A 19,333-nucleotide genomic window follows, 5' to 3' on the forward strand; every position below is an offset into this window, starting at 1 on the left:
GTATAGTTTAAAGCTTCGATGTTAATGATTGAAATATTTTTATTATATATAATTCCTTTCTAGTTTTCGTGAAAGGGGTTGACATCGGCAAAAGTGTAGATGGAGGAAGATTGAGCTCAAACTTGTATTTTGGTTTTCACTTCTCAGGTAATTCTGAAATTATGTCAACAAGTCAATAATGGAATGTCAAAATTCGTTTGAATTAAATGCTATTTGTGGAAATTTTCGATTGGTGTTCCGAGAGGATTATGATATATGGTATATCTGGATTGTTTTGACAACAAGAAGATTGGATTATTCTGAAATGTTATTATCTGATAGATAAAATCGACTCAGTTGTTTTAATCAGAGTGGGTTATTCATTGAAAAGTTAATTGAGTTATAATCAGTGATGGAATCAGTACATCTTGGGTCTCCACAATGGGTTTAAATTATCTGTTTTCTTATCGCTGGATGGGTTTCCAAGATCTTCGTTCAAAGGTATTAAATAAGATAATTCGGGTTTCTCAGTTATGTTTCGACAGACAATTACTGGACATTTATTGGTAGTCATACTACTAGTGAAAAAGTGATGGCAAGAGAACATCAGAGCTGCTCAGTTAAGTTCAGGCATAGTATCAATTTCTAAAATGAGTTTTGATATGAGTTCGGAAGTGATATGAGTTATGATGGACTTCGATTGTAAGGGTGGAAGAAAGATTTGACTTAATAGGCTGTATCAGGTGAAAAATTTCGAGGACGAAATTTTTTTAAGGGGGAAGAGTTGTAACAGCCCAATTTTCAGTAGTGTCAGAACAATGATTTGAGATCACTAAATTCGATGAAAAAGTTAGAAATATTTCTGAATCAGTGAATTTTGTGATTTAAAAGAAATTATTAGGTAAATTGGGTCAAAAACGAGGTATCGAGACCTCGATATCATAAACTGAGCCGTAAATATTTTTATAAATATTTACAGAGTGTCAATAGGATAATATTAAAGTTTCGTTAAGAAATTTTAACGTTTCGATAATTAATTATGACAAAGGATTAAATTGCAATAGGGATAAAAGTTTAATTATAGATTAAAGAAAAGTTAAAAGGACCAAATAGGCAATTATGCCTTTTTCCAAAGTTGAGGCGGCATAAGTATAAAAATCTGAGATTTTTATGTGTTAAAAAATATTATTATATTATAGATTATGTTTTATATTATATTATTATTAATATATTATATTATATTATATATATACATAAAACAAAAGAAAGAATAGAAAAAGAAAGAAAAGAAACAGAATAGAAGAGACGAAACAGAGAAAGAAAACAGAGAGCAAAACGGGCAGAGAAGGAAGGAAAGAAAGAAAAAGAAAAAGGGAAATTTAAGGTTTTAAGGATCCAAGCTCAATTGGTAAGTCAAATTAAGTCTTTTTCTTATAATTTTTGAGTTTTTGGAATCCTAGAGATAAATACTACTTGATTTATGTTGATATTTTGAAAGTTAGTAGATTGTTAGACATGAGTTATGTTGAATTAATTGATGAACTAGAGGCTAAAATGATTGAATTTTAAGTTAGAAGTTAGTAAAAGATTGATTTGTAAAATAAAATATAAGTTTTGAATTGATAGGGATTAAATTGAAAGAATCCCAAAATTAGGGATTTATGGGGAAATTGAAGAATTAAACTGAGTTTATAGTAAGAATTAAGAAAGAATATAGAGTTAGAATGCAAAAATAAAATTAGTATTGATAAGGGATTAAATTAGAATTTGATGTTGCCATAGAAGGAAAAAAATGTTCAGAATGTTATAAAACATAAGAATAAGAGATGAAGTTTAATTTCCGAGCCTTGGGGCAAAAATGTAATTATGTAAAAGTTTAGGGGTAAAATTGTAATTTTTAAAAAGTTAGAGTCGAGGGCTATTTTGATGAATGTGATTATTAAATAAGTTAAATTTACTATTTTAGATCAAGAAGTACGAAACTCGAGGTTAGACAAAGGGAAGAATAAAGTTGAAGACTAAGTTGGTAAATTTGGCTATAATTGGTACTGAGGTAAGTTTACAGTAAATAAATGCAATATTTCAATATTTATTATTAATGCTGTTAATTTCCAGCAATTATGAATTTATTTTATGAATTTATTTGATGATGATCTAAGCATGAAATGATAGAGAATTAAAATTAAAAAGTCCCGTTGATACATAAGGATGGTACTGGATACGAATGTCATGACATTTGGGTAAAGAGATCCCATGTAAGACCATGTCTGGGACATGGCATTGGCATCCTTAAGATCATGAGAGGTCCCTTGTAAGACCATGTCTGAGACATGGCATGGGCACCGAGACGAGAGGTCCCATGTAAGACCATGTCTGGGACATGGCGTTGGCACCGAGATGAGAGGTCCCCTATAAGACCATGTCTGGGACATGGCATGGGCACCATCACGAGAACATCCCATGTAAGACCATGTCTGGGACATGGCTTTGGCATGTTATTATCAGAAGAGACCCGAGTATCCTTATTATTCCAATGTAGTTCAACGGGCTTGTAAACGAATCATGTTCATGAAAGTTCAGTTTAAAGCATAAATGGCAAGCTCATGTAAGTTGTAAGACTTAAGAACTTATTATACTATCAATTGATGTTCAACGATGCAGCAAGGATTGAGTAAGTTATGCACACAAATATTCTAAGTAAACAAGTAAGAGAATTAGTATGAGATTAACTAAAGAGTAAACTAGAGATATAGACATTGAGTTTAATTATTTAAGTTAAATATTATTATTTATTTGCTAGTAAACTTACTAAGCTTTATGCTTACTGCTTTTATTTCTCTTTCTCTTATAGTATTGCAAAGCTACTTCAAGGATCCTAAAGAAGTCGGAGATCGTCCACACTATCAACTACAACTGCTCGGTATTTTATATCGAAACACGTTTAAGTTATGGCATGTATAGGGATTTAGTTATTTTGTATGTTTGTAGTGATGATTTTGCTAATGAGTGATGTGTAAGTATTTGATGATGTATGGTTATTAAAAAGATTAAGGATGAAGGTGTTTGTTGTTATGAAAGATTAGGTGGTAAATTATGCATGGAAATCATGAAAGGATAAAATTTTGCAAAGAAACAGAATTCAGGCAGCACAGTGACGTGAATTTGAAAAATCACCCAAGATAGTATAAAATGAATTAGAGGGTGAATGATATGTGGAATTAAAGCTTGTTGAGTCTATTTTCATGGAAAAATAACGGTGTAGAAAAAAGAAATTTATATTGCAAGATATGTGAATTTTAGTAAGATAGTGTCAGAACTATTTTTGGAGTCCCCTGTTATGAGTTTAGAAAATAATTACAAATTGTACAAAAAATGGTTATGAGTTGAAATTTACATGCTTAGATTCCTTAATGAGTCTATTTTCTATAGAAACAAGTAAGAACTTCATATGAAAATCCTATAGTGAGAAAACTTATTTTTAGTGACTAGAGGTCAGGGCAGTCTGGTGGTGACACAGGGGAGACTTTAACTAATAAACTGTACTAATTTGCTGAACCAAAAATTCTAAAAATTTTATGGTGAGTATATATATGAGTCTAGTTTCAGGAGAAATTTACAGGATTAAATTTCGAGTTCTGTAGCTCAAGTTATAATTAATTTAGTAACTGCCGCGCGATTAGACAGATTTGCTGCGAATAATGAAATAAATTTTCAAACCTAGTTTTTATGCTCCGAACTGGTAAGATAAGCTAAGTAATGCCTCGTGCTCGACTCCAGAAACGGTCTCGGGTAAGGGGTGTTACATTTTATTGGTATCAGAGCAGGTTTAGTCGGTTCTCGGAAATACTCAGTAAGAATAAGAGTCTACCTATACATGCCATACTTATATATTTTGATAGTGTGACGACTCCTGACGATTTTAAAATGTTTTCTTTTATAGTTATGGATCCTGAACGAGCTAGTACAGATGAAGTAGGGAGTAATGCACCTATTCCCGCAGAAGGGACGGTGCCATCAGATGTTATATCAGTCCCATATTTCCTAAGTGTTCTGTCTCGTCTACTGGGCCTCTGCTAAGAAAAAAAATGTTACAAGATAAAATATTATCTTTGATTCAATGATGAATGATTATAAAGGAAAAATAAGTTACAAAGCTGTGAATAAAGAAGTATGTATTTGTAATAAAATAATTTAAAGTTGTGAATAAGTAAATGTTATTTAGTTCTGTATGGAGATTTAAAAAAGTAATCCTTATAGATAAGGATGAAAATATACATTTATACACTTAAAAGAGTAACCTTGATAAATGAGAAATGTTTTACTAATAGACAAAAATGTCTCCAATTGATCTAGTTCCGACAGTGATGAAAGTGATATTTGAGTATTTGATAGAGAAAGGGGAGTTGCCTATATGAGTAAAGATTTATAAGGTATGAAATGAATGTTTGTAATGAATATATTGACGATAAAAGTCATGTTATGTGTATATATATATATAAGTATATATATAAGAGTTAAATTTTGAGGCTTTACGACCTTCACCCCCTCACCTGAACAATGGAATTTACAAGAATTGTATTCATTAAGTTTACAAGTGTGAAATTGAAGAGTTCAATAATTGAAGGAATAATAATGCAGTTAGAATTGTGGATGGGATAGCAAGTAAAGAGAGTTCTAGAAAGGATATTAGATTTTTTTTAAATGATTATTGGGATTTGCAATGTCGCTATTAAGGAAGAAGCTATTCACGAGTAACCGACTTACTCAGGTATAAAATTTAAAGAGCAGGTTAATCAGAATTTCTTCTGAATTGATTTCTTTAATGATTGAGATAATGTGAGATTATTGATGACTTTAGTAATCAGTGGGATTGTGTTGAAAATTGCAAACATATCTGAATGCAGTTGTTATAGTCGAGTATTTTACAATGATCTCTTCTGGGTATTCTATATGCTCTTTTATCCTCAGAAGTATATGCAATTATTTATTTTCAGATATGATTCTTATCATATAGCAAGGTTGGCTAATCGTATTGTTAGACGAAATTATTATTAGTCTGGTTGATTCATGATCGGGATTCCTCTATCTTTCTTTGGCTTTCTAATCTATTATGTTCGATGGAAGATTTGATGATAAGACTCATATGAAGCTATTTTCTATTTCTACTGGTTGAAGCTCCGAATTATATATATGGAATTTATATTGTCTTTATCACAACTATTCCTAGTACGTACAAGTGATATTCTTCTTTTGGATTTTCTCTGGGATATCATCGATCTCTTTATCATTCAATGTGGTTTTTCTTCTCGGAAATTTAGTATAGCTTCACATCTTGGATTTTTTTATCTCGGTTTTCTTATTATTCTTATTGTCTAATCTTATTTATTAACCATGGTTCATCCGTACAAGATATTCATTGTCCGGAGGTAACTATATTTATTACTGTTATAAATCTTGGTTTGATCATGGGAACTCGGTGATATGGATCTCAGATTATAGAAGTTGTATTACTGCACTGGTTGTTATTGAGACTACTTCGGTTTTCTTCAACTATTTTGGAGTGCATTATTGATGTTGAAGTATTGTTCTATCTATACGGTTGGAACAGTCAGTTCTATTATGGCATTATGGTTTTTAATCTATCTGATGGTTGTGGCTTCGGTATAGTTTAAAGCTTCGATGTTAATGATTGAAATATTTTTATTATATATAATTCCTTTCTAGTTTTCGTGAAAGGGGTTGACATCGGCAAAAGTGTAGATGGAGGAAGATTGAGCTCAAACTTGTATTTTGGTTTTCACTTCTCAGGTAATTCTGAAATTATGTCAACAAGTCAATAATGGAATGTCAAAATTCGTTTGAGTTAAATGCTATTTGTGGAAATTTTCGATTGGTGTTCCGAGAGGATTATGATATATGGTATATCTGGATTGTTTGACAACAAGAAGATTGGATTATTCTGAAATGTTATTATCTGATAGATAAAATCGACTCAGTTATTTTAATCAGAGTGGGTTATTCATTGAAAAGTTAATTGAGTTATAATCAGTGATGGAATCAGTACATCTTGGGTCTCCACAATGGGTTTAAATTATCTGTTTTCTTATCGCTGGATGGGTTTCCAAGATCTTCGTTCAAAGGTATTAAATAAGATAATTTGGGTTTCTCAGTTATGTTTCGACAGACAATTACTGGACATTTATTGGTAGTCATACTACTAGTGAAAAAGTGATGGCAAGAGAACATCAGAGCTGCTCAGTTAAGTTCAGGCATAGTATCAATTTCTAAAATGAGTTTTGATATGAGTTCGGAAGTGATATGAGTTATGATGGACTTCGATTGTAAGGGTGGAAGAAAGATTTGACTTAATAGCCTGTATCAGGTGAGAAATTTCGAGGACGAAATTTTTTTAAGGGGGGAAGAGTTGTAACAGCCCAATTTTCAGTAGTGTCAGAACAATGATTGAGATCACTAAATTCGATGAAAAAGTTAGAAATATTTCTGAATCAGTGAATTTTGTGATTTAAAAGAAATTATTAGGTAAATTGGGTCAAAAACGAGGTATCGAGACCTCGATATCATAAACTGAGCCGTAAATATTTTTATAAATATTTACAGAGTGTCAATAGGATAATATTAAAGTTTCGTTAAGAAATTTTAACGTTTCGATAATTAATTATGACAAAGGATTAAATTGCAATAGGGATAAAAGTTTAATTATAGATTAAAGAAAAGTTAAAAGGACCAAATAGGCAATTATGCCTTTTTCCAAAGTTGAGGCGGCATAAGTATAAAAATCTGAGATTTTTATGTGTTAAAAAAATATTATTATATTATAGATTATGTTTTTATATTATATTATTATTAATATATTATATTATATTATATATATACATAAAACAAAAGAAAGAATAGAAAAAGAAAGAAAAGAAACAGAATAGAAGAGACGAAACAGAGAAAGAAAACAGAGAGCAAAACGGGCAGAGAAGGAAGGAAAGAAAGAAAAAGAAAAAGGGAAATTTAAGGTTTTAAGGATCCAAGCTCAATTGGTAAGTCAAATTAAGTCTTTTTCTTATAATTTTTGAGTTTTTGGAATCCTAGAGATAAATACTACTTGATTTATGTTGATATTTTGAAAGTTAGTAGATTGTTAGACATGAGTTATGTTGAATTAATTGATGAACTAGAGGCTAAAATGATTGAATTTTAAGTTAGAAGTTAGTAAAAGATTGATTTGTAAAATAAAATATAAGTTTTGAATTGATAGGGATTAAATTGAAAGAATCCCAAAATTAGGGATTTATGGGGAAATTGAAGAATTAAACTGAGTTTATAGTAAGAATTAAGAAAGAATATAGAGTTAGAATGCAAAAATAAAATTAGTATTGATAAGGGATTAAATTAGAATTTGATGTTGCCATAGAAGGAAAAAAATGTTCAGAATGTTATAAAACATAAGAATAAGAGATGAAGTTTAATTTCCGAGCCTTGGGGCAAAAATGTAATTATGTAAAAGTTTAGGGGTAAAATTGTAATTTTCAAAAAGTTAGAGTCGAGGGCTATTTTGATGAATGTGATTATTAAATAAGTTAAATTTACTATTTTAGATCAAGAAGTACGAAACTCGAGGTTAGACAAAGGGAAGAATAAAGTTGAAGACTAAGTTGGTAAATTTGGCTATAATTGGTACTGAGGTAAGTTTACAGTAAATAAATGCAATATTTCAATATTTATTATTAATGCTGTTAATTTCCAGCAATTATGAATTTATTTTATGAATTTATTTGATGATGATCTAAGCATGAAATGATAGAGAATTAAAATTAAAAAGTCCCGTTGATACATAAGGATGGTACTGGATACGAATGTCATGACATTTGGGTAAAGAGATCCCATGTAAGACCATGTCTGGGACATGGCATTGGCATCCTTAAGATCATGAGAGGTCCCTTGTAAGACCATGTCTGAGACATGGCATGGGCACCGAGACGAGAGGTCCAATGTAAGACCATGTCTGGGACATGGCGTTGGCACCGAGATGAGAGGTCCCCTATAAGACCATGTCTGGGACATGGCATGGGCACCATCACGAGAACATCCCATGTAAGACCATGTCTGGGACATGGCTTTGGCATGTTATTATCAGAAGAGACCCGAGTATCCTTATTATTCCAATGTAGTTCAACGGGCTTGTAAACGAATCATGTTCATGAAAGTTCAGTTTAAAGCATAAATGGCAAGCTCAGGTAAGTTGTAAGACTTAAGAACTTATTATACTATCAATTGATGTTCAATGATGCAGCAAGGATTGAGTAAGTTATGCACACAAATATTCTAAGTAAACAAGTAAGAGAATTAGTATGAGATTAACTAAAGAGTAAACTAGAGATATAGACATTGAGTTTAATTATTTAAGTTAAATATTGTTATTTATTTGCTAGTAAACTTACTAAGCTTTATGCTTACTGCTTTTATTTCTCTTTCTCTTATAGTATTGCAAAGCTACTTCAAGGATCCTAAAGAAGTCGGAGATCGTCCACACTATCAACTACAATTGCTCGGTATTTTATATCGAAACACGTTTAAGTTATGGCATGTATAGGGATTTAGTTATTTTGTATGTTTGTAGTGATGATTTTGCTAATGAGTGATGTGTAAGTATTTGATGATGTATGGTTATTAAAAAGATTAAGGATGAAGGTGTTTGTTGTTATGAAAGATTAGGTGGTAAATTATGCATGGAAATCATGAAAGGATAAAATTTTGCAAAGAAACAGAATTCAGGCAGCACAGTGACGTGAATTTGAAAAATCACCCAAGATAGTATAAAATGAATTAGAGGGTGAATGATATATGGAATTAAAGCTTGTTGAGTCTATTTTCATGGAAAAACAACGGTGTAGAAAAAAGAAATTTATATTTCAAGATATGTGAATTTTAGTAAGATAGGGTCAGAACTATTTTTGGAGTCCCCTGTTATGAGTTTAGAAAATAATTACAAATTGTACAAAAAATGGTTATGAGTTGAAATTTACATGCTTAGATTCCTTAATGAGTCTATTTTCTATAGAAACAAGTAAGAACTTCATATGAAAATCCTATAGTGAGAAAACTTATTTTTAGTGACTAGAGGTCAGGGCAGTCTGGTGGTGACACAGGGGAGACTTTAACTAATAAACTGTACTAATTTGCTGAACCAAAAATTCTAAAAATTTTATGGTGAGTATATATATGAGTCTAGTTTCAGGAAAAATTTACGGGATTAAATTTCGAGTTCTGTAGCTCAAGTTATAATTAATTTAGTAACTGTTGTGCGATTAGACAGATTTGCTGCGAATAATGAAATAAATTTTCAAACCTAGTTTTTATGCTCCGAACTGGTAAGATAAGCTAAGTAATGCCTCGTGCTCGACTCCGGAAACGGTCTCGGGTAAGGGTTTGTTACAATGTGATTTTAGATGATTGTTTTTCTTTAAATTTATATAAGTCAGCTTAATTTTCACAAGAGTGATAATTATCGCATAAATTCTTTAAGACTCCGAAATATAATGAAAACAACTCGAAACGAAAAAATAACGAATAACCAAAAAAGTCAAAAGGAAAATAACATACACCAATGAATAAATGTTCTCAAACAACTATGAATGAAATTACCAAAAATGGGAGGGAATACCTTTATTTATAGTCGACTCTCCCAAAATATCTGTACAAATTGAATCATATCGACAGTTAAGATTACAACTCATCTACAACTGAGAATCCTGAGAGATTTAAACTCCATACAATCTTATCCCTTTATGACTTACACGATTCACTTCGGTAATTCTAGTTTTACTAGAGTGTTTATTGGGCCACCAAGGCTTTATGTTGACAGGCTTCTCCATATGTTATTCAAATCGGGCTAATTCAAGTAGGTCAAATGAGTCTGATTTAATAGATTGACCTCTATAGGATACTCTTTGTGCAATGGCCATGGGCTTTGACCAACAACCCATGACACTAATCAACTTCTAGTGATTAAGACTGATTACAATTATTGCTTTAAGAATAACCTATTTTTTGAGTCCAAGATACTTATATGCATTGAACCCAACCAACCAATAAAACTTTTAATCATGTTAAAATTAAATGTGTTCATTGTTTGAGTTAAGTTCGAATCAGGCCACGTGTGATATCGATACACATTATATTTTTCTAGGCTCAATTTTGTCCAAAATATGAACCCTAAAATTTACGTAAACTCATTTATATTTGTAAATGACCAATCTAAATTTGGTTTCGACCCCATATTATTATTTTTAATTCTTTTTAAAGGTTATTTCGTTTTTAATTTAATATGTCTTTCCTTTGTTAAAATTATATTTTAATATTTATATTATTGTATTATATACTTAAATATAAATGACATAATATATAAAAATTAAATAAAGAATATATATTATAAAAAAAATCAGACTTAAATGTTGATCAATGTTGATCAAGTTTAGACAGGTAATCCAACACCAAACAGATATTCGCTAGAATCCTTGCCTTCTGTAGCGGGTTTTTTTTTTTTGGTTGTGTTTGTTGTTTGTTTTGCCAGCCTTTTCGGCTTGTTTAAATCCTTGATATCCCGATGGCCATTTTTCGGCCATTTTTTCGGTACATTACAAATGGGCCTTTTCGGCTTGTTTAAATCCTCGATCCAAATTCATCCATGTACATCACGTAATTCACCACTGTTTTTGTCACATAGCACTTACTGCCAATGTAATCCCAACTTGGATGTTCCTAACCGAACGTTTCCACTCTCAGTTTACCTAAAAGTTTCTAAAGCTTAGTCGACTGTTGATTGATTCATCCAATTTAAAACCAGAGTAGGTCCTTTAAAGTACCCACCCCCCAACAGCCAAAACAACCCACATTCTCAATTCAAAACTCTAATTAACTCTGCAATTTTTTTTTTGGCCATATGATATAATAACATTGTTCCTATTAATAAAAACTCCATTACAGAACAGGCAATATAGTGAACGGAGAGATAAGAGAAAGCAAAAAAATAGACAATAACACCCAAATACGATGCTAATTTAGCCTTAAAAAATTCTAGCGGCGGTGTGGGCAAAAAGTGACCAAATAGTTGCCGCGAGAGCAAGTAGCAATACTGGTCGGATCATCGTAAGCATAAGAATAAGCTTTAGGACAAGCAGTCTTGAAAATCTTCGAATACGCCGTCGGTTTACACGACTGAGGACTGCCGAAGCTGCCGGTACAACAATATCTCGGTGAATTAAAAGCGAAACAAGCGCTTTTACAAGCCACCACTTGTTTATTATCCCTCACTTGTAACGCGACGGGGCACATTAAATTCAAGTCACTAACACACCCGGCGTAGCTACATTTACCGGCGCCTTTGAAAGGTGTAATGGACATAGCGATGTTATAGCCATCCACCAAACTGACGTCGTAGAAATCTTGTTGTTGGCCGAGGGTGATTTCCGCTAACGTAGCGGGTGGGGTTCCGCCGAGTCCGTTGCAGAATAAGGAACCGCCGCAGTCACCTGTCGCGCAACGGCCGTGACCCGAGGCGTCAAAGGAACAACCGTGTCGACCCCAGAACCGACCGGACCATAACGGAGGTAGATTCATGGAGTAGGCTTTGTTTGGTGGGAGTTTGAACCCACCGCGGGCTAAAATTGGCTTGCCGGCGCTGGGTTGAATCCCTGGCCATACTGGATGTGAGCATTTGTTGTAGAGTGTTATCTTCGTCGCTGTTTAAACAACAAAATCGATTATTCTTAAATGTTGTGCAAAAATTTATGTTTATTTCAGTATATTGGAGAGTAAGAAATTAATAGTACCTGAAATAGGGAAGAAAAGAAAGGCGAAGAGAATGAAAGTTATGATTGATCTCCACATTGTTGTTGCTTCTATGGCTGTAAACTGTGTAAAGAGCTTGAAGTGAATAAAAATGAAAGCTAACAGAGATGAGTGATGATGAACATTTACTCGAGGATAAACTATGGTTATGCTATTCTTTTTATAGATATAAAAAAGGAACTAAACTAGGGTTGTTTTGGCAACGAAAGTAGGGTTTGGTTACCAGTTCTTTGATTTCTCTTTTGTTGTAAAATGGCAGGGTCCGGTTTGGATCGGATCTTGTTAAATTTTAGATCCATTTATTAAGTTTGGATTCGGTTTAAAAAATGAGTTTAAAATTTTATTAAAATTTAAGCTCATTTTAATCTTCTCGAATTATTTTTTAAATATAATACATTAAAAGTACTAAAAAAATTAAAATAAATATTTTTTAATAAATTAAAACAATATTTATACTTAAATAAATAGTAATAAAATTAATAATAAAATAAGAGTTATAAAATATTCAAACAATAACAATAAAATATCGGTAACATAATAGTAAAATTATAGAAAAATTGTGAGAAAACAATAAGAAAACTGCAAGAAAACGACAAAAAACCTTACTTGAGGCCCTGACTATTTTTTAAGCGGGCTTTATTCTTTTGTCTAAGCTCATTTTTGGGCTTATATTTTTACCTGAACCCTATTACTTTCTAGACAAACCTTTGGATCGGGCCATATGGACAAATATAATTACTATAGTAAAGAGTTTTTTAATCACTTAATTATAAAAAAAATATTATCATAGTAATCCTATTTATCTTTTTTTCCTTTAATTCCATTAATTCAATAAATTTTATGATAAGAAAATAATGTTGACATAATAATAAATTTAACTTGTATATGTTAATTAAAATTTGATTCTAAATTAGGTTGAGCAGCTAGCTTGACTCAATTGTCTCGGATTAACTTAATTAGATTTAAACAAATTTTTATTGTCTTTGCTTGATTTATTCTTTTTATTTTTATTTTTTTGAATTTTGTTATCAAAAAAATTCCCAGCACGTGAAACCTACGATGAAGGCAAAGAGATAAGTAGAAGCCCTGGCCTAAAAAATAGAAAATCACATTTCAACCCCTTCAAAAATCACTAAATTATAAATTTATAGATAAATAAAGTTGTACTTTAATCCTTAAATAATATGTTTAATTTTTTTCAAAAATAATAAATTTATATTTTAACATTTTAATTTGATAATTCAATTTTGATCTCTTTTAAAAAAAATTAAATTCACCTTTAGTGATGTGTCTGGAAAGAGTAGTACATCGTTTGATCATCAAATATAATTTAAATATAAGCCAGATTTCAGATGTACGGCAGAGATTGTTTGTCTGATCAAAAGTGGGGTGCATGTGTAACGCTCGTGGATGATGCAGACCACACACGTTAACAAAAATAGATCTACTCCTCTTAATTTTACTTATTTTAAAATACTGAATTACAAATAAAATTTTTATTATTAAAAATAAAAATATGATAAATTTATTAAAACGAATAAAATAATTTAAAGTTTACTCTTCATCGGACAAAGATACTCCATCTGAATTGTTGTCTTGTACTGAAAAGAACATAGATCTCAGGTTGTCTTTAAACTTAAGTTAATGTTGTTAATTAAGATTAGAAGTAGTAATTAATAGTAGATGGACCTTACGCTAACAGACAGAAACGGGAAAGGGTATTGGAAATCTGTCACATAATTGAAATATTATTTTTATCGGAAGTTGGACTTAATTTAATTTCTCTATGAGATTTTCGAGAACGCATTAATTAACGATCCCTGTTTTTTTATGAACATTGTTTAATGATTATAAAAATAACATGGTTTCTGAAATTACGGTTTTTTTTTGTTGATTAAGACAAGACTTCTTGTCAACTTTCAGGATGTTAACTACCATTGCTTTTCTAATTTTCTCTCTTCTTTAACAATCATGTTCTTTTTTTTTTCCGATCTTAATCCATCGAATATCATTGATATGACATTCTAAAAAAAAGTTTATTTTAGTTATTAAAAATAAAAGTAAATTAAGAATTGTATAATTTTTTTATCAAGTTTTGATGGAAAATGGTATTTTTTTAGGTGTTTAAACAAAATTAATTAAAATGTTTTACTAAAGATAATGATATTAACTAGACAAAAAAAATCATATTAAAATCACTTATTATTTTACAATATTAAAAATAACAAAGATGATTAGTAGTTATTGTATTTGGACAATATTTATACAATCCATACATTTTACACAAACATATTAAAATAATCGTAACATGTTTTGAATTAAATCAAAAGAGTTTTGGAAGAAATCAATATAATACACGAAGTTAAAAAGGAGTGTTGGATAAATATAACTTTGGGTTTTTTTTAGTTAATTTGAGCATAAATCGAGAATTGAGTAATAAAACCTTCTACTTGTAGTGTTTAGTGAATGGAGATTTGCAATAATTTGTTAAGTTAAAACCTCTAAAATAAAAAAACGTAGGGATGATCAACTTTTTTCACTGCTGTTTGGAAATAAAATACGTGGAATTACATATCTGACCATATTTACAAAATTACTCTCTTTGCCAATATTTATTTACTTTTAAATATTTGCTTTCAATTTACTTATGTAAAATTATTTTGTATACAACTTTATATTAATCGAAATATGATACTTAACAAATTTATTCAGAGTGTACCATAATTATCACTAATTTGCATATTGAGAATATAACATAATTATCACTAAAAATATAGTTTACAATTATATTGATACACTATTAGTATTTATTAATTTCCACAATGTTAATATTTACAAATAAAAAACTTAAGAAATTTGTATTTATTAATTTGAACCTAGAAAATGAATCTAAAATCTCAACATGGCCTATTATTATCTCTAATTGATACCTAAGCATGCCAAAATTAGCTCATAAAATAAATGGTCCAGTCCAACCCAACGAAAACAATGGGTTCAATAATGAATTATGTAATTAATTTGGACTAAAAAGTAAAAAAACCAAGTGTGGTCCAGCCCTTGAAATATTATTGTTGGTCCAAATTCCAATGTGAGTAAATCAGAAGAATTGGGTTTGATGTCGGGATCATCAAGCCCAAACAAGAAAAAGTAATTTAAATTTTTTTATGAAAATTAAAAATATTTATATACCGAAGCAAATAAAATTAAAGCTAAAATTAAAATTTATCTCCTGTTGGTTAATTTGTTTAATAATATAGATAAAAATGAAAGAGTACCTTAATAGTTTTTTTTCCCAAAGAAAGTGACATTTATTCTAATTTAATACAAAAAAGTTTTGACTCCTTTTATATATTTTTGGGTAATTTTTTCGATAATTTTACTGTTGATTTGATGCAAGTTATCTCAAATGTTTCGAATAAAAAAATTAATTCGAATATTTAAAACTGTAATATTTTTATAATTAAAATATTAATGCGATAATTTTAAAATTAACCTTTTTCAATATAAAAAATTAAATTACTGTGATGAATTTTGTTATTTTTCATTCATTAATATTTAATAAGATGATTTTAACTATTTATTAAATATAGAAATCAGGTGATTAAGTATGCATTGGATATTAATAAATAAATAATAATAATAGAATGAAATCATACCCGATTTAGAAGAGAGATTAAAAACATCTACATTAACATATTAGATTAATTAACATTAAAGTTAAAGTAATACAAAGTCAATTTCTTTAGAAATGGTTAGGAGCAGGCCACTTGACACAAAATTCAGCTTTTAGAGATGGGTAATTTCCCGCTTCATGCAATCCAAATAAAAGGTTTTCAAAATTGGAGTGATGATTGAATCAATTAAGTCATCGATTCATTTGTTTAACCTATTCAATAGGATCAATTAAATAAATTATTCATATTCATAAAAGTAAGAATATTAGAAAAAATATAGTTTAACTGCTCGATTTCAATTGATTTTTACTCGTTTCAATCGATCTTTATCAATTCTTAAATTAATAGATCCAATGCCTCTCTTGAGACCAATACCCCTTTTGATCTAATCTGATTCAAACAAGCATGACACAATAACAACAAAATAGTGGTTGCATAAACCTACAAAGTCAAGATAAAATGAGTAACCAATCACCATGCATAACCATGACACGGGTAGTTCTCTCTCGCTTCCTAAACCTTGACATGTGCTACTATTTATGTTGAGCTTAAATTTGTCTTCTATACAAATAAACCCCTTTTATTGATCTAAGGGTGTTTTTGGATACGGTAGTTGTGGTGCGATGAAATCTTTTACTTCACAACTATAGTAACTAATCTCGTCGCCACCGCTGTTTTAACTAATACGCTTAACTCACATTCCTCTAGCAAGAGATTTCAGCCCACAAAGCCGATCTTACGCCAACCCAACAACAACACTCATCAGCAAAATACATAATAAAACAGACGTAAATTTTGAGTGAAGCAAGTACCAATCGATTTACCATCATGCAAAGTGATGTATGTACACAAACTGAAATGTCTAGAAAGTACCTTCAACCAAAAGCCAAGTTATCATCATCATAATATTAAAGATTTATGCAGAGCATGCATGCATGGGCAGTAGTTGTTGAACTGATGCAGCCTTACTTTCTATTTGTATCTCTCAAACATGTCCTTACATTTTGCCCCAGCATCAATAGCTTGTAATGCATGCAACATAGCACATTTAAGCTTCAAACTTTGTTGTCAGAGAGGGTGAAACAGATGGATAGAGAAAAATATATTTCTTTTTGAAATGATGACCTCATGATAAAGAGTGGGAGGAATTGGGGGATCACATGAGGCTTTAACTAAAGCATGAAGAAATAGGGTTTCAGCTGGTCCACCTGCTACTGCCTGTTTTAACTTATAAATGTAAAAAAAATTGGGGGTTAGTAGCAGCAGCCTCAAGTGTTGTCAATTTTCTGAACCTGCAAATCATCTTCATATTTCACTTCTCTTTCTATTTTAACCTTAGACCAGTGAAGTCATTTAATTGGGTTAAATTACTATTTGGGGCTTGAATTGGTAATTTTTTTTAATATTAAGGTTTGAATTATTTTAATTCAAGTTAAGTCCTGAACTTGGTAATTATTCCTACATTGGGACTTGAATTTTTTTATCCAAATTAAGCTTTGAATTTGGCAATTATTCCCACGTTGGGACTTGAGCTTTAGGGTTTTTAAGGACCAACTTGGACAAAAAAAAATTCAAGTCCTTGTGTGGGATCATTTGCCAAGTTCATGGCCTAACTTGAACAAAAAAAAAGTTCAAACCACAATGTTAGAACAACTACCAAATTCAGGGCTTAACTTAAATAATAATAAAAACGTTCAGACTCCAACATAAAAAAATTACCAAGTTTAAACCCAAAATATGTTAACCCCTTTAATTCATGCTATAAAAATTCCCCCTTTTCTTTTACCTTCAACTTACTCCTTATACATCAAGATAAAGGTATTAACCACTAGCCATAATTCCATGAAGTAATATCATGAATTTGTTAACTTTTCAAACTTGGTTCTTAAACTTTTTTTTTTGTCTATATTAATTGAACTTGACAATTCTTCTTGTTTTAATTCCTAAATTTTTATTTCGTTAAAGTGTGATAACATAGACACTTTAAGATCATGTCACATTATCACATAAAATCTAAAAATACTAAAGAAATTATAAATATAAATTTTAAAAATTCATGTGATGATGAGGTACAATCTTAGAGTGTCATATCATTGTACCTTAACATATTCTAAGTTTATGGACCAAATTGGGATAAATTGTCAGGTTCTAGAACTAACTAGATAAAAAGAAATTTAGAGACTAATGTGGGAAGAGTTATCAAGTTCAAGGATTAAGTACTACTTTATCCCTAAAAAAATCCAATTATAATATTAGTCCTGCTCTCATATAAGAAATTTGGATTTAATCTTATCTCTACTATAATTTTACTTGATTTGGTAATTCTTAATGTTATTAGTACTTTGAAATTGATAGTATTCTTTTAAAATTTTTTTTCTATTAATGTTATCCAAATGTTATCCAATCGTACAATCAGAGTTATATGAAAATCTAATCAATCATATTCAACTAATAATAAATTTATATATCAATTGGTCGCTTACGTCATCAATTTAATGGAAATAATTAATAGTGTTATCAAATTGGATATATTAAATAATGTTAATAAAGTAGAGGATGAAATTATTTAATTCATGGTTAGGAGCTAAAATACTTTAGCTTGAGTCCACAAATGGTTAAGTTAAAGTGATGAGATTCATTATGGACTTACCCAAATCTCGTTTGGGCTAGTGTTGTTAAGTGCTATATGTACATAGACCTTCCAGGCTCAGTTAGTGTTTTGCATATAAAATTCATTCCTCTTCACTTTAATATGCTGCATTTAAAAAAAAAAAATGCTTCTTTCGAAAAAGTAGTCAAATTTTGGTTTTGGTCCTCATACTATGTTCAAATTAGAAACTTTCTACCAATACAAGATAATTGGGTCCCTCTACTTGTATACCCATACTATGATCAAATTAGAGATTTTATGTCTTTATAGTTTATCAAATCGGTAACTATTCAAGTTAAAATGCTTATACAGGTTTTCCTGAAAAATACTTTTTTAACATTGTAAAAATAAAAGGATAAAATTTTGTCAATTTAATATAGAGGCACTAAATCCCATATTTGAACATAGTAAAGGGACTTAAAAACCATTAGTTGACCTAAAAAGGGTTAATTAGCTTCATTCAACAAATATTTGGTATCCTTGTATGTAATTTGTATTTAAGAATTAGGATTAATAGAAACGCTTTTGAGAAAGAAAAGAAAGAAAATCTTTCATTAATTAAAATAATAATATAAAAATAATTTTCATTGCATTGCTTCTATTTAATTATCATTCTCATAGTCAAAGGTGATGTTAAGAAATCGGTTTTGGAGGAGGAAATAAAGATAAAAAGTTTATTTAAAAAGAGCTTTAAGTTACATACTTGGTAATTGTGCTGGACTAAAACTGATATTGTTCCACTTAACCAAAGGTGGGACCAAGTCACCTAGCAACTGGATAGCTACCTATTGCTCATACCAATGCACGGAGTGGTAAGGAGTTTGACACTCTTTTTTAAGTAAAGTATTGGGTTGAAGTCCTGTGAATTGAGAAAATAATTTTGAGATAACTTTGCCCCTAATTTAGTAGTTTAACCCCACTTAACTCTAAATTTATTAAATTAATATTCTTTTGGTTAAAGTTTCTGACAGGGTCCCTATGTTATAAGAACTAGATTAAATTTGTCCCCTTGTTATTAAATGGATCAATTATAACACAGTTAACATTAATTGTATAAAAAATATTTTGAAATTTACTTTTTTTTTCAATTGCAATTCAATTATAAATAAAAAAATTTATTTATAGAATTATAAAAACTATAAAAGTATTAACCCTATTAAACAGTAAATGA

The 19,333-nt window shown here is 30.1% G+C and overlaps 1 protein-coding gene and 1 long non-coding RNA gene across 2 annotated transcripts; one reads left to right on the plus strand and one right to left on the minus strand.

Moving 5' to 3' along the window:
* The first annotated feature begins 1,945 nt into the window (after positions 1 to 1,945).
* Positions 1,946 to 4,200, plus strand: LOC121211248 (uncharacterized). The gene is made up of 2 exons (XR_005906560.1): positions 1,946 to 2,899; positions 3,920 to 4,200. It is a non-coding gene; the product is annotated as an uncharacterized lncRNA (long non-coding RNA).
* Positions 4,201 to 10,936: 6,736 nt separating this feature from the next.
* Positions 10,937 to 12,107, minus strand: LOC107931055 (thaumatin-like protein). The gene is made up of 2 exons (XM_016862841.2): positions 11,820 to 12,107; positions 10,937 to 11,729 (listed from the first exon to the last, which is right to left on the minus strand). Exons 1-2 carry the CDS (start codon positions 11,875 to 11,877, stop codon positions 11,065 to 11,067), a joined length of 723 nt encoding a protein of 240 aa, XP_016718330.1. The 5' UTR covers positions 11,878 to 12,107; the 3' UTR covers positions 10,937 to 11,064.
* Between the last annotated feature and the right edge of the window lie 7,226 nt (positions 12,108 to 19,333).

Source organism: Gossypium hirsutum, chromosome A12 (genome assembly GCF_007990345.1).
Source record: "Gossypium hirsutum isolate 1008001.06 chromosome A12, Gossypium_hirsutum_v2.1, whole genome shotgun sequence".
Classification (NCBI taxonomy): Eukaryota; Viridiplantae; Streptophyta; class Magnoliopsida; order Malvales; family Malvaceae; genus Gossypium; species Gossypium hirsutum.